Source organism: Carlito syrichta, unplaced genomic scaffold, assembly GCF_000164805.1.
Source record: "Carlito syrichta isolate Samal-C Ts95f unplaced genomic scaffold, Tarsius_syrichta-2.0.1 Scaffold305638, whole genome shotgun sequence".
NCBI classification, from domain to species: domain Eukaryota; kingdom Metazoa; phylum Chordata; class Mammalia; order Primates; family Tarsiidae; genus Carlito; species Carlito syrichta.
Window position 1 is genome coordinate 278,024 of NW_007249734.1, and position 14,746 is coordinate 292,769.

Genomic DNA, 14,746 nt, shown 5'->3' on the forward strand with positions numbered 1-14,746 from the left:
TTCATGTTACATTTATTTATAAGTAACACTTTGTTCATTGTCTGTGTTGTTTTTTGAACTGCCAGTTGTCTGATGTTAAAGCTGGAGATTATTTTCTGGAGTACACAAGAGAATCGCTGCTGTTTCTCTTTCATAGGCTCTGCAGATAGATACATTTCTTTTCCTGAGTGTTTTAATGACTTTGTGCCATACTTTTTCTATGGTGGAGTACTTTTATCACTGTATATTTCTCTGAATATGTGTGATACATGCAAACCAAAAGGGAGAAAATCACAGACTGTAAATAAAACGTTACTTGATCAGTATTTAACCAAGGTTCACATATTAACCAATCTGCTTTAGGCATGTAAGTGGACAATTGTGACATGCATTTAAGTAGAATGAATTTCAATCTATAGTACATGAAAGTTCATAAATTATTTTAAAATAAAGATCAACATTTTCTGTGCTGTGACAAGAGCCTGTCACTTATGACTTTGTCACAAATCACAAATTAGAAACTTAAATTTATCTGTAATAATTGTCATTGACGTCATTTGAGACCATCTTAAGAATTATTATTATTATTATTATTATTATTATTGCCGGGCTCGGTGGCTCAGCCTGTAATCCCGCACCTTTGGGAGGCTGAGGTGAGTGGATTGCCTGAGCCCACGGGTTCGAGACCCGCCTGGGCAGCGAGACCTCATCTCTACAATAAATCAAAAAATCAGCCAGGCGTGGTAGCGCATGCCTGAAATTCCACCTACTCGGAAGGCTGAGACGGGAGGATCTCCAGAGCCCAGCAGGTGAGGCTGCGGTGGCTGGGAGCGGCCACTGCACTCCAGTCTGGGTGAACGAGTGAGACTCCAACTCAAAAAAAAAGAATTATTACCTCATGCAGGGAAAACACCTTTTGATCTTAAGTTTCTTATGATTCTTTTAAAGTCTCTTGTTATAGGTATAAAATTTCTTGGGATATGTTGATCCTCCTGTGGTCTTTTTTATATTATTATTTCAAACTAGTTTTTCTGGTTTTGTGTTTGTTTTTCTATTTAATTTCTGGAGACAAATACATTACTATTGTATGAGATTCTTTATTATCCTTGTTTGGTAATATAGCTACTTTTATTTGTTCACACTAGTGTCCATCCTTTGAAGTTATAAGTTGACTATTTTATCATTTGCCTTCCAGATGGATCCTGTGCAAAAAGCAGTCATTAACCACACATTTGGAGTGTCCATTCCCCCAAAGAAGAAACAAGTTATTTCCTGTAATGTCTGTCAGCTTCGCTTTAACTCGGATGTGAGTATTCCCTTTTCATTGCTCTCCTGCTGAAAGTCTGATTGGCCTGAATATGTACATCCCTTCCTATTTGCATACTCTTTAGCAATCACTCCTATTGGTGGCCCATTTATTTCAGGGTGTCAGGTTTCCAAAGGATTTGGGCCTAATGCTTCAGCAGTAGGGTACAGTTGGCCCTCCATATCTATGGGCTCCACATCCACAGATTCAAAAAATATTTCTTTAAAAAATAAAGAATAATGCAAAATTTAAAACCAATAGAGAAAGTAGACTAGAAAACACCCCTCTTCAAAAAATAATATCAAAAAATAAGAATTGCTCTATATAATCAGTCTCATCTAAACCATATTACAATTAATGCCACCAACTATATTTACTTGTCAAAAATACTTCAATAGCAGAAAATAAAAAGTTTTAAAATGCAATAAAAATATTTTAAAAATTAAAATGCAATGAATGCTGAAGAAAACTATTATTTATTCTTGATATCAAGTATCACATTTCATATATGTGCCAAATTTTAAATACCTGAGAGAATGATTAATTTACTATACAATTTATATTTTCCAAGAGCATGAAAATAAAAAGAAAGCTTCATAAATTATTTTTTCTGGTCAGCATAACCATCCTGCTAAAAAAAAAACAAAAACAAGAAAAGGGAACAAATCAATCTCTTTTATGAAAGTAGATTGTTAAATATATCAATAAGATAACAGGAAACCAAAATAAACAATATTATAATATTTGAATTACCACTTAAAGCTAATGACCAGTATAAATCATAATCTGTAGGCTGCCTATAATATGTGGGATTTCCTGAGTTACTTGACCCCAGAAGCCATTTTGCAAAGAGCATGTTACAGGATTAATGTTTTTTGGAAATACTAAAGTAATAAATATTTTTGTTTCCATGTGATATTAAATAATGTTTTGATAATTCTACATAGGAAGCATAGTAAAAATTATAGTCATTGGGAAAGAAAGGATGTTTATCATGATTTATAAGATTATATTTAATGTAATTTTAATCAAAAGTCCAATGAAATTTTTGTAACCTGATAAAACTCCATGCTCAAAAATCAAAATGTACCTAAATAAATTGAGAAATATACAGTGCTAATTCATTTGAAGTCTTAATATTATTAAGATGCCAATTCTCCCCGAATGATCTAGATAGATCCAGCACAATCCTGATCAAACTTCCAAAGGCTTTTTCATTGTAGAAAATGGCAATCTGTTTCTTAAATATACATAAAAAAAGAAAAGCTCTAGAACAGTCAAAACATTTTTAGTATAAATTTTCAATACATGACTTCCTGATTTTAATACTTACTATAAAACCTGAAGCAATCAAGACTGTGAAATAGGTGAAAAAATAGTAGATAGTGGATTGATTGAACAGAACAGAGTCCAGAAATAGACCCACAGCTATATGGTCAGTTAATTATCAATAAAGTTACAGAGTCAATTCAATGGAGAAAGCCTAATCTCTGCAAAAGATAGGGTTAGAACAATTGGATATTCATATGCAAATTTTCAAAAAATCTGGACTGCTATTTGTTACAAAATATAAAAATTAGTTCAAATGGATCATACATATAAATATAAACTTAAAAACCATGAAACTTTCAGAAGAAAACATAGTCGAAAATGTACTTGGCTTTGCATTAGGCAAAGATTTTTAGATAGAAACCAAAAAGTGTTAATCCTATAAATATTGAGATATTCAACTTTATGAAAATTAAAAACTCCTACTCTCAAATGACACCATCATCCAGTTAAGAAAATAAATAGAGGAATTATAGACTGGGAGAAAATATTCATATCTGCTCAAGAACTTGTATACAAAATTCATAAATAACTTACAACTAAATAATAAATGATAAGTGAAAAATATTTGAACTAGCACTTTACCAAAGAAGAAATATGGATGACAAATAAGCACCAAAAAAGATGCTCAACATGATTAACCATTATGGAAATACAAATTAAAACTGTAGTCAGATACCACTACAGTTATTAAAATGGTGAAAATTAAACAAATATTAGAATCAAGTGGCTAGGATGAAGAGCAACTGGAACCCTCATACTTCATTAGTGGGAGTACAAAATGGTACAGCCACTTTGGAAAACAGTTTGGCAGTTATTCATAAGAAATTTTATAGTTACATATATATTTCCCATGTGACCCAGCAATCCCACTTCTAAGTATTTATGTAAAACAAGTATAAACATATATTCATACATATGTGCTGTTTACAGTAACTTTACTCATAATTGTCCCAAACTGGAATTAAACAAACTGTGGTATAGCCATACAATGGAATACTACTCAGCAATACAAAGAAACAAAGTACTGATATTTGCTACAACATGAATAAATCTCAAGGTCAGTATATTAAATGAGAGAATACTATATGACTGCACTTATGTAACTTTCTGCAAAAGACAAAACTATAAGGACTGTGAGATCAGTGGTTAGCAGGGACTAAGGTCAAGGTTAGAGAATTAACGTCAAAGGGTCACAAAGGGCTTTTTGGGTGATGAAAATATTCTATAGCTTCACTGTTGTCATGGTTACATGACTGTCATTGTTTTTCAAAACTCATAGAACTGAACATATTAAAAAAGAATTTTACTGTATATGAAGTATGCCTTAGTAATCCTGACTGGAAAAAATTAAGGATATGTCACAAAATATTTTATAAAAAGAAGAAGAATTTATGATAAAGATGTAACTACTAAATATATTAAACTAATATTACTAATAAATTAAAAGTATAATAAAGGACTTTTGTAATAAGTAATAGAATAATAAACACTGAAATAGAGCCAAGTAAATTTAGGTTTTGCACAGCTATTACTTAAATTTCTATAATTATATAGAAAAATTAAAGTTGCCATCATTTTATAAGTATGAAATGAAAATATTCACTACATGACCACTTAGAAAATGAATGCTCACCTGAAGACATGTTCCATCTTTAACACTGGCATCTCATGGCAGCAGTGCCAGATGCTGAAAACATCTCACTATACAATGCACACAGATTTCAAAGTGAAATTGCAAAAGTCTTGCAAAAGATGCAGAATCTCTTGAAGTCTGTGAATGTAATGTTCGAGAACTGCTGTACAAAGACAAACAAGGATTTGCCTATCAGGAGAGTTAATTTCAGAAGAGTAAAGTAATAAGGTTTAAGATGGATAGACTATTTAAAATAGAAGGTTTTGAATACCAAGTGAATAAACAGGGACTTTGGAACAATTATGAATCCCTTGAGTTAAACTATAACACATATATTTATATAGTTCAGAATTATAGTAATTTTAGAAACATATTGAAAAATCTGTTTCATTCCCCATCTTCCCAGCCTCCATGCCATTCTGTTTCTAACCACTTTGATATTTTTCGCATATCTTTCCAATGTTTGTTTATGCAAATATAACCAGGTATAAATATTATTTTTTCCATTTTTACACAAAAGGTAGCATACTATTTGCACTCTTTGCCTTGCATTTTTTTTATATAACAATATATCCTGGAGAATGTTTTCTTTCAGAACATAGAGAGCTCCCTTTCTCTTTTTATAGATGTGGTAGGCAAAGATGTTTATATCCTAATCTCTGGAACCTGTTAATATGTTATCTTACATGGCAAAGGAGGAATTCATGTGGCAGATGGAATTACGAGTGCTAATCAGCTGACCTCACCATAAAAAGGTTATCCTGTGGGCCCAATATAATCACAAGGATCCTTAAAAGCAGAAGAGGAAAGCAGAAGAGACGATCAGAGTGATGCGATCTGAGAAGGACTCCACTGGCCAGTGCTGGCTTTGGAGATGGGGAAGGAACCACAAGCCAAGGAATGTAGGCAGCCCCCAGAGCCTCCAGAAAGGAACTCAGTTCTGTCAACCCCTTGATATTAGCCCAGTGAGGTCCATGGATGTTCCATAGTCTCTTACAGATGGACACTTGGGTTGTTTCCCATCTTTGGTATTTCATAGATTTTCATAGACAATAAATGATAGAGTCAGGACATAAATCTGGGTCTCTTGCTTCTATATCCATAGCTTTTCCTATTATATTATGTTGCCTCCCATAACTTTACTCATTTTCTGAACACGTATTGAGCTTCTCGTATATTATAAGCACTTTGCTAGTCTCCAGAGTTCAGCAGCAACTTTTAACAGCAAACAGTATGAATGAAAATATCTAAGGTTTGTCCTCATGTAGAACCTCTCAGAAAATGTTCCAGGTCCTCTACTCTGTTTTTCATGGTTCCATACTTAGAGAGACAGCACAATGTAGAATGCCAGAGTCAGAGTCCTGGAAAATGGACTTAAGTCCTAATTCTGAACTTGGTAAATCTCTTCACCACTGTGAGCCTCAGTTTCCTCTTCTATAATATGACCCCAATGGACTACATGATCTTTGGGAGGATTATTCAAGCTCTGTTAATAAAAATGATTTCCATGGTATCTGTGTTGAGAATAAGATATGAACACCTCCATCTTATAAGTGGAACAGCTAAGACTCAAAAAGAATGACTACAAATTTTGCTTTTTATTTATATCATGGTTTGGGTAGGGAAAGGTGTGCGAATTTATTTGTAGCCCCAGAGTAGGTTCTGGGAGTTGGTTCACCTTTGTCTTGAGTTCCATTCAATTTTAGCCATTTTCTTTGTATTTACTAATAGAGATATGGACAAATGTGCACACCAACAAATGTACATAAGACCAACAGCTTCCTTGTCACTGCTCAAAAGCTCCAGTGATAATAAAGTAAGAAATTAAATTTCTGAGTCATTCTTAGATTCTGGGCAGTAAAGTCACAAAGTCTGGATAGCAAATTCTCAAATGTGACATATACATGGTCTCAGTGTTTAGTAATGATGCTGTAATCTGCATAGCCAAACTCTAAAATGGAGCATTTTTTATTTGGGGGAGAGTTTATTATTTTATAATTACCCTATTTACATTTTAATGTAAGAATTAAGAAGATGCTCATCCATATTTTTTTAATAACATTTCTAAATCAGCCTGAGACTGAATTGGCTTCACACTTCAGTATAGAAAATATGTTTATTGAAAAATCTGGAAGGCAGATTTGCACAGTAAACAGGCTGCATTTTGCACTTCTTCATTGCCCATATAAAACTTACCAGGGTAGACCTCATGCATTAAAATCCATGGTGACCTAGTTTAAATATTCTGTAGCCCCTTTTGTCCAGTTTTTATCATCTCAGTAGAACTCCACCACCAAAAAGCAAAAGACTTCAGCTTTATTTACATAATTCAGTGTTATGTAAATGAGCAAGCATTAATCACAAACATTTCCCAAATGAACCTTTACAAATTAACACCATTAACTTTGCCAGGGAGCAGGCATTGCAGTCCAGGAATAATATGCTTTCCAGCCGAGTCCCAGACATTTGTACAAATGTGTGCAGCACCCCATTCCCTAGTTGCATCTTGACCACCTTTTTTATCCTAACACGGTAGAAGCTGAATGCAGGTACCCTAAGCCTGAATGTTTCTTTATTCTCCAATGAATGAGTGTACTGCAATTGCAGTATGGTCACAAACTGATAAGCCTAAATCTGAATCTTTACCTTTTAACTGGGAGCTACCATTTTCAGAGTTAAGCTTCCAAGGAAATGAGTTGCCATAAATTTTTTTAAAATGTTTGAGACTAACATTTTTCTCTTGTTGGCTAGGTTGAAAGTTGTCAGATCCCAAATAATTTCTAATTTACATATTAGTCCCAATTCTGTGGCAAACGGTACTAGAAGGATGAAAGAAACTGATTCTTACACAAAAACGAATCTACATAAAATAAGATTCTTACACAAAAGTGGGGCAACTTGATTCACATATGTTTAAAAACAGAGATTATATTATTATTATCTCAGAACACAGATGTATATGAACAACCTTAACATATGACTGGATCCTTTATGCCTTATAGGCAAATCTAAATGAGAGCATAGTGATTTTTTTTTTTTTTTTTTTTTTTTGAGTTGGACTTCTCACTCTGTCGCCCAGGCTGGAGTGCAGTGGCATGCTCAGAATCACTGCAGTCCTGACCTCCTGGGCTCAGGTGATCCTTCCCCCTCAGCCTTCCAAGTAGCTGTAACTACAGGCACATGCCACCATACCACCTGGCTAATTTTTTGACTTATTGTAGAGATGAGGTCTCACCAAGTTGTCCAGGCTGGTCTTGAACCTATGGGCTCAGGCAATCCTCTTACCTTGGCTTCCCAAAGTAAATGAGAGCATAATTATTTTTTTAATCAAGTTTTTTTTCTTTTTGAGTTGGAGTCTCACTCTGTCGCCCAGACTGGAGTGCAGTGGCCGCTCCCGGCCACCGCAGCCTCGACCTGCTGGGCTCTGGCGATCCTTCCGCCTCAGCCTTCCAAGTAGCCAGAATTACAGGCATGCGCTACCACGCCTGGCTGATTTTTTGATTTATTGTAGAGATGAGGTCTCGCTGCCCAGGCGGGTCTCGAACCCGCGGGCTCAGGCAATCCACTCACCTCAGCCTCCCAAAGGCGCGGAATTACAGGCTGAGCCACCGAGCCCGGCTAATCAAGTTTTATATACTCTGATTCAGGAATTGACCCTGAAATTTTGGTATTCAGCTTTGATACTGCAGTTTATTAAGCATGACATACATTGTTCCTAAATACCCTGTACGTTTGATTTTTCAAACTTACACCATTACCTTTTGAATAGCATCATAAACTTCAAATCATGTATAGTTCACATTTTTCTAATCTTATCTTAATTTATGGTACCTAGAGTTTTGTGATTTCTTTGTTGCTGATCTGATGTTTTATTTTTTTGGCTTTAGGTTGTCCAATACCTCTAGCTCTTATTTTAGCCCTCTGTTCTTTTTGCTGTGTTCTATCTTCTTATAACTGGAGGCATAAGGCGATGACCTCTTGCCATTTCATTGATCCACATTAGAATGATTAAGTACAAATGGACAGTAAAGTAAGGTTTTGCTTAAAGGTTAAAATGGTAGGTGGACCAACTATATGTGTAAACATTTCTGTGGGTGAACTGGTTCTCCCACTCTTTACTGTAAATCTCCCTCTGAAATTACAATCACTCAATGATCACCCTCAATTCCTGTATGACTGCAGTCAGCATACAATTGATACGTCTACAGTGCCACCTGACTCTGCATTTTGCATCTTTGTCATTTTAGCAGTTTTCATTTGGATAAAGTCATTGAAGTTATACCCTCCTGGTTCTTTCTGCCTATTTTCTCTTCTGTTTATTTGTTTTAATTTTATTCCCATTCCTTGATTTCTTTAGCAGTTAATAATACAATACAAACTCTTGCATAAACAAACTGCCCCATCCACCATCTGCCATTTAGGAGGCCTAAGTGCTGTCACTGCTAGAGGCCCTGGCATTCTCTGTCATCCAGCTGAGACCTCAGCAGTCAAGAGATTAGGGAGAAAGCCACAACTTTGGGTTCCACGTAAACTCCCTTTCCACATGGTGTTGGCTGATCCTCCATCTCCCTTGGCCACCAGACCTAACTCCACCTCTCCACCAGCTGCCATGAGGCAACAAATCCCTGTAGCAGCTGTGTTTTTTTCTGAGAAATCAGAGCAGCCGGGAAACAAGAACTCTATTAGATATCATGTTTGAAGATGCCCCTTGCAGCAAGCAGAAGAGGCTCTCAGCTGTAAGGGCACCTTCTTGGGTTTTCTGAAGAATCAAGCTTTAATTTGTCATCATGTAACATTCTTCTAGGGGATTTTGCATTTTGCTATTGACTACCTAGTGCTTAGAGGTATTTCACTTGAAACAGCCTCTAGAATAATTTTTAAAAAGCATGTTATTTGAAACTCAATCCAACATACTATTTAAAAAAGTTTATCTTATATTTCCTGAATTTTCAGATACCCTGTAGTTGTTGATAATTTACCCTGATGGGTAAGTCAGAAAAAACTTTGATCATCCATCTTCTGTTATGACTACCTGTTATGACCACCATCTTCTGTTATGACCACATACTCATATATCAAACAAAAAAGATCTATGCATGTATTAACTTTACAGATGAACTGTTCTCTCCCTCACATATGTAATATATACATACTGTACAATATATTATATAGTGTTATTGTTATATTTATGTTATATATACATATAATCTATGCACAATCACTGCCTGCCACCATACACTACTGTATTTCGCTTGAAAATCTTTTGAAATAGCAACTTCTTAAGTGTATAAATTTATACCATATTTATATTTGTAAAATTGTATATTTGTATATACAATGATGTATAAGTTGTATGTGTGTGTGTGTGTTCAAGAATACTGGTGCCTAGGCTATTAGGTTTCACCTATGCTAATAGTGGCCTCCCATTCAAAAATAAAGTAAACCATAGGAGTTGTGTATCATGGAAGTAAAGTTATGATAAGGGAGTTTGGAGAAAGTCACACTTAAACTGAACTCTGCAGCAGATGATTAAATAAAGAGATATCACAGTAAAATAGTAGTCTCATTGGTAGGTTAGGAACTGAAAAGCTAGTTGCAAAGTTTACCTCTGCTGTTCCACAGTGCAAATTATTGAATAAACAAATAATATTGTAAGTTTGAAAATCCAACTGATTGTGTCAAGAAAAAAGAAACTGAAAATAGAAGGACTCAACAGCATCACATGGAAATCTGGAAAATGATAGCCTGCTTTTGTCAAACATTTTACATTTTTCCCATAAATAAGACTATTTATATTGATTCTTAGGTTTAAAGAGTAGTGAAGCAGATAGGAGGTAATTAAAAGCATAAATCTCAGGAGCTTGGGAAGGTACTTCTCTGCTGTGCAGACAAGAACTGACAAGATGATGAACATTTTTGGCTTCAACATGACAGAAATATAGGGTGATTACAGGGAACAGGGACATATCGTGCTGAAAGTTTTGTTCAATAGTTGCTGTTTAACAAAGCATTTAACAAAGTTCAGTCCATTTTTTAAGCATATAGTAGTCACTTATTAAATTTTAAAAATCTTGCTTACAAAGTAGCACTATAATGTTACAAAAAAAGTCACAGTTTTTCTCAGCCTTACCTTATTTTAAAGGGGTATTTAGATAATTTAGGATTGATTTTAAATTTATCACTGGGAAAAAATAGAAGACTAGGTTAAATGTGAATTTTTTTTAAGTGATCATTATGACTCAAAAAGATTCATCAGATGCTATATTTAACTAATGGGGAAATTATGCAGGACACATCACTCAATATTTTTCTGGCTTTTCTTTAAGCATATAGATAACTCACATGACATGTTACTTTAGCTATTTATATATGTTCAGTGATATTTAACACTAGATGATCAGCCTAATAGGGTGTTGTGGAGAACAGAAAGTACGAACAACCGCCCCCACTTATCAGAATACATTCTCAACAGAAAACCATGAAGTATCTATGATTCGCAGCCAAAACTGCAAGCTTTGGTACATTTTCATTAAATATTGATTTGCTGATAGAACATCAATGACACCTTTTTAAAAATGCTATGGGTCTTCTTTTTTCCTGTGTAAAATTTCTGTGTTAGTAATTCTTTTTGTCAAATGTAAAAGAGTCCTGAAAGGATCTTTAAGTCATCTTGTCAGTGACATTTTTTCCATCTGAAAATTGTCTTGCCACTTGGGAACTGGGGAAAGACTTTTGAGGGCTTGTGTATCTTTCTTCTTCACTTAGTGTTTATTTCTTTAGTTAAGACTGGTTGCAGAATACTTAACAATAAGATACTGATTCATTTGATTTTTGTGGTTTGGGATTCTTCAGCTAAAAATTTATTCAATGTATAATTAAGAACAGGTAGAATTTCTAGGCTGAACACCTATAGTTTTCCAAAGTGATTAGTTACTGGTTTAAAGTTTATATTTCAGGCTTTATTTAGGGCATGCTTGGTTTCCCATGGCTTGTCTTTTATTCCATATGCTTGAGTGAGCAATTGCCTGTAATTTTCACAACCTTTACAACAAGAAAAAAAGTATTATTTATGTAAGACAAAAACAAAAAAGAAGCTGGATGAAACAAAAAATAAGCTTGTCTACTCTACTGCTTTCAGGTAAGAGGCTGATTTAATACAGTTCAGAACATTCTGCAGAAGAGGTACATTTTAACTACTTTCATGTCTCGAGCAGCTCTTTGAATACAGTGACAGCATTTTGCCCTTGAAGCCAGAGAAGTTTAGGTGGGTCAGCACAAAGAGCAGTTTTTACCAAAGTCTGACTGGCTGTAGGAACTTTATGATTGTGGTTTGTGGTGGGAAGTGTGGGGGGAGACGGAGGAGGAGTATTGCTTTAGCCAATTTCTACAATTTCAAGCTAGAAAGACTTTATTGGCAAAATACTGTAGCTGGTGAACATGCGTTCTTCAAGGAGTGTCAAGAAGCATGAACTTGAACAGAAACTGGAGAGAGACAAAATAGTTCCTGCCTTGAAAGGAAAATCTGAGAAATACCCTCATAGACTTGGCTATCTACCTAGGGAAACAAAACTAATACGCTTAGAAACTCCATTGAACTGTGTGATGCTAATACAGTTGTATAAATTTAACTGTAAATTTAGGAATGCAGGCTGGATGCAGTGGCTCACATCTGTAATACCAGCACTTTGGGAAACTAAGACAAGAGAATCACTTGAAGCCAGAAGTTCAAGACCTGCCTGAGCAACATAGTGAGGACCCATGTCTACTAATTTTTTTTTTTTATTTACCTGGGCATGGTAATGTGCCTGTAGTCCCAGGTCCTTGGGAGGTTGAGATGGGAAGACCACTTGAGCCCAAGATTCTGAGGCTACAGTGAGCTATGATTATGCCACTGGCAACAGAGACCCTGTCTCTAAAATAAATAAATAAAGATAAATTTAGGAATTGAGACAGCATGTGGGCTAGGATTATCCAAGTGGAAAGCTAGCATCTGATGGATGCCTACTCTTCTGCCAGCCCTATATGCGCTCTTCATATATGTGATCTCCATGTTTGCACAAAGCTTCCTGGAAGAGGTGAGGCAGAGAAAGACTTGAGAGATGGTCAAGATTTGAAGGAGAGAAAACTGAAGAATTATAAAATATTAGAGTTAAAACAGATAGAGCTTGTGAAGGATGTGACCCATGAATAGGCTGCAGAGGGCCCATGGACCCCTAATACTATGCAAAATATGTGTCTGCATACCTGAAACCATGGTCACTTAAGTCAGGTGCTTGAATCTTCCCTTCTCACAGGGGGAATGTTCCACAGCTTCCTTTGGCAACATGCTCTGGTATTTAGTTATTTTAATAATTTTGTATGAATAATTAATCATTTTAATAATTTACTCATTTGGTAATTTTAGTAACTAATATATCATCTTACCTAAATTGTTAAGAAAAAGGAAAAGGGCCGGGCTCGGTGGCTCAGCCTGTAATCCCGCGCCTTTGGGAGGCTGAGGTGAGTGGATTGCCTGAGCCCGCGGGTTCAAGACCCGCCTGGGCAGCGAGACCTCATCTCTACAATAAATCAAAAAATCAGCCGGGCGTGGTAGCGCATGCCTGTAATTCCGGCTACTGGGAAGGCTGAGGCGGAAGGATCGCCGGAGCCCAGCAGGTCGAGGCTGCGGTGGCCGGGAGTGGCCACTGCACTCCAGTCTGGGCGACAGAGTGAGACTCCAACTCAAAAAAAAAAAAAAAAAAGGAAAAGAAACCATGATCTTTTTTCCCCTCACTATAGTTCTGAATTCTAGAACACAAAGAAAGTAAATGTTGTGTTCAATACTTACAAGACAGATCAAGGACAAGAACTCCTAAGAATGCATAACTCTGAAGGTTCTGACTTTTGGGGCTGAAAATATAATTCAACTCATTAATTTGTGTTTCCTTCAGATTGAAAAGTATGTTTAAACTCTAATAATAATTTTACTACTTTTTCAGTGGCACATCTAACACATCTGACACCCATTGCAGATTATTTTTTAACATTCCCGCCTCCTAAGGACAAAGGCATTTTCAGACATAATTGTAAAATTACATGAATAATAACAATAGCTTGAAAAGAAACTAAAAAAAACTTTTTATTAAAGTTTGAATATAATACTCTGCCTACAAATATTACAGTAGAGAAAAGGGAAAGAGGTAAATGGTTAATCCTTTTTAATTGCAGTAATTTAACCTATAAATGGGGAAAAATCTTCTACCTACATATTAGCCTATTGCAGTAATGAATAATACCATTATAGTAACAAGTAAGTGAATTTTAATAAAATCAAAATTATAAAAAAAATACTAAGTTGTATCATTGATGTAACATTTTATTTTTTCCTTCTTATTTCTAATAACTTTAAAAGAAGCATAAATTTCAACTTTAATACTATTAGCCAGAGTCAGTAAAATAGTTCATGTATGATCTAAAATTTGTATTTACCAAACAAGAATAATATACCTGACAATTGGTACTATCTCACTCTTAAATCTTAAATCACAAATAAAAATACAACATAATCATGTGAAATTTTTAAAAATCTGAAGTTTTGTTTCTTTGTCTTTAAATTTACTGTGCTATCATTGTTTTATTTCAAATCAACTATTAAATGCAAGAATGTAAGCAGCACAAGGTTTGCAAAGTTAAACTGCATCTGAAAGAAGCTTAAAGTATTTTTCAGCTTTTTGGTTTTTTGAGACAGTGTCTTGTTTGGTTGTCACCTTGGCTGAAGTGTGGTAGTACAATCATGGCTCATGGCAACCTTGACTATCCTGAGCTCAGGCAATCCTGACTCAATCTCCTGAGTAGTTGGGACTATAGGCATGCACCACCTCATGCAGCTAATTTTTTACTTTTTTTTTTTTTTTTTTTAGAGAGAGGGTCTCACTAGGTTGCCCAGGCTTGTCTCAAACTCCTGGCCTCAAGGGATCCTTCTGTCTGGCCACCCAGAGTGCTGGGATTACAGGCAAGAGTTACACACCTGGTCAGGAACTTCCTCTGAAAATGAATAGGTAGAGAAGCCACTGTGGATTGGGAGCACAAATGTATAACTACAAGATCTTTGTATTAACTTCCATGTAGTTAATTAAACGATAAGTAAAAAAAAAAAAAAGTGTTGTTTTCATTTACATATTAATAACACTCAACTGTAGCCACAGCAATTGTTTATTTAGAACTTAGACGAACTTTTTTCTTTAGGGAAGAGTATTTTATTACTATAGTTTGGAATTACCAACATGAAATGGTAATGAAAAGTACACTGATTTTTAGTGAGTTTTATTATTGCTTTTAAATTATCTACAGACAATGCAACCCCTTATTTCCTGCACCTGAGGTGAACAGTCTCACAACTTAACCTACCACTGCCATTTGTTATTAAATTAACAGGAATTCTAGTTCTGCTTTAAATATATATTACCATTCATCAAGTAGTTTCCTTTCATCTTTGATAATATTCACTGAATATTCTC

The 14,746-nt window shown here is 35.2% G+C and overlaps 1 protein-coding gene across 10 annotated transcripts in view; it reads left to right on the forward strand.

Moving 5' to 3' along the window:
• Positions 1-14,746, forward strand: part of ZNF385B (zinc finger protein 385B) — a 320,784-nt gene that overhangs the window by 250,395 nt on the left and 55,643 nt on the right. For all 10 annotated transcript variants that reach the window (XM_008061897.2, XM_021714369.1, XM_008061896.2 and 7 more), the window contains one exon: positions 1,175-1,285. In XM_008061897.2, coding sequence (XP_008060088.1) covers positions 1,175-1,285 — 111 coding nt within the window. The remainder of the gene's footprint in view (positions 1-1,174; positions 1,286-14,746) is intronic.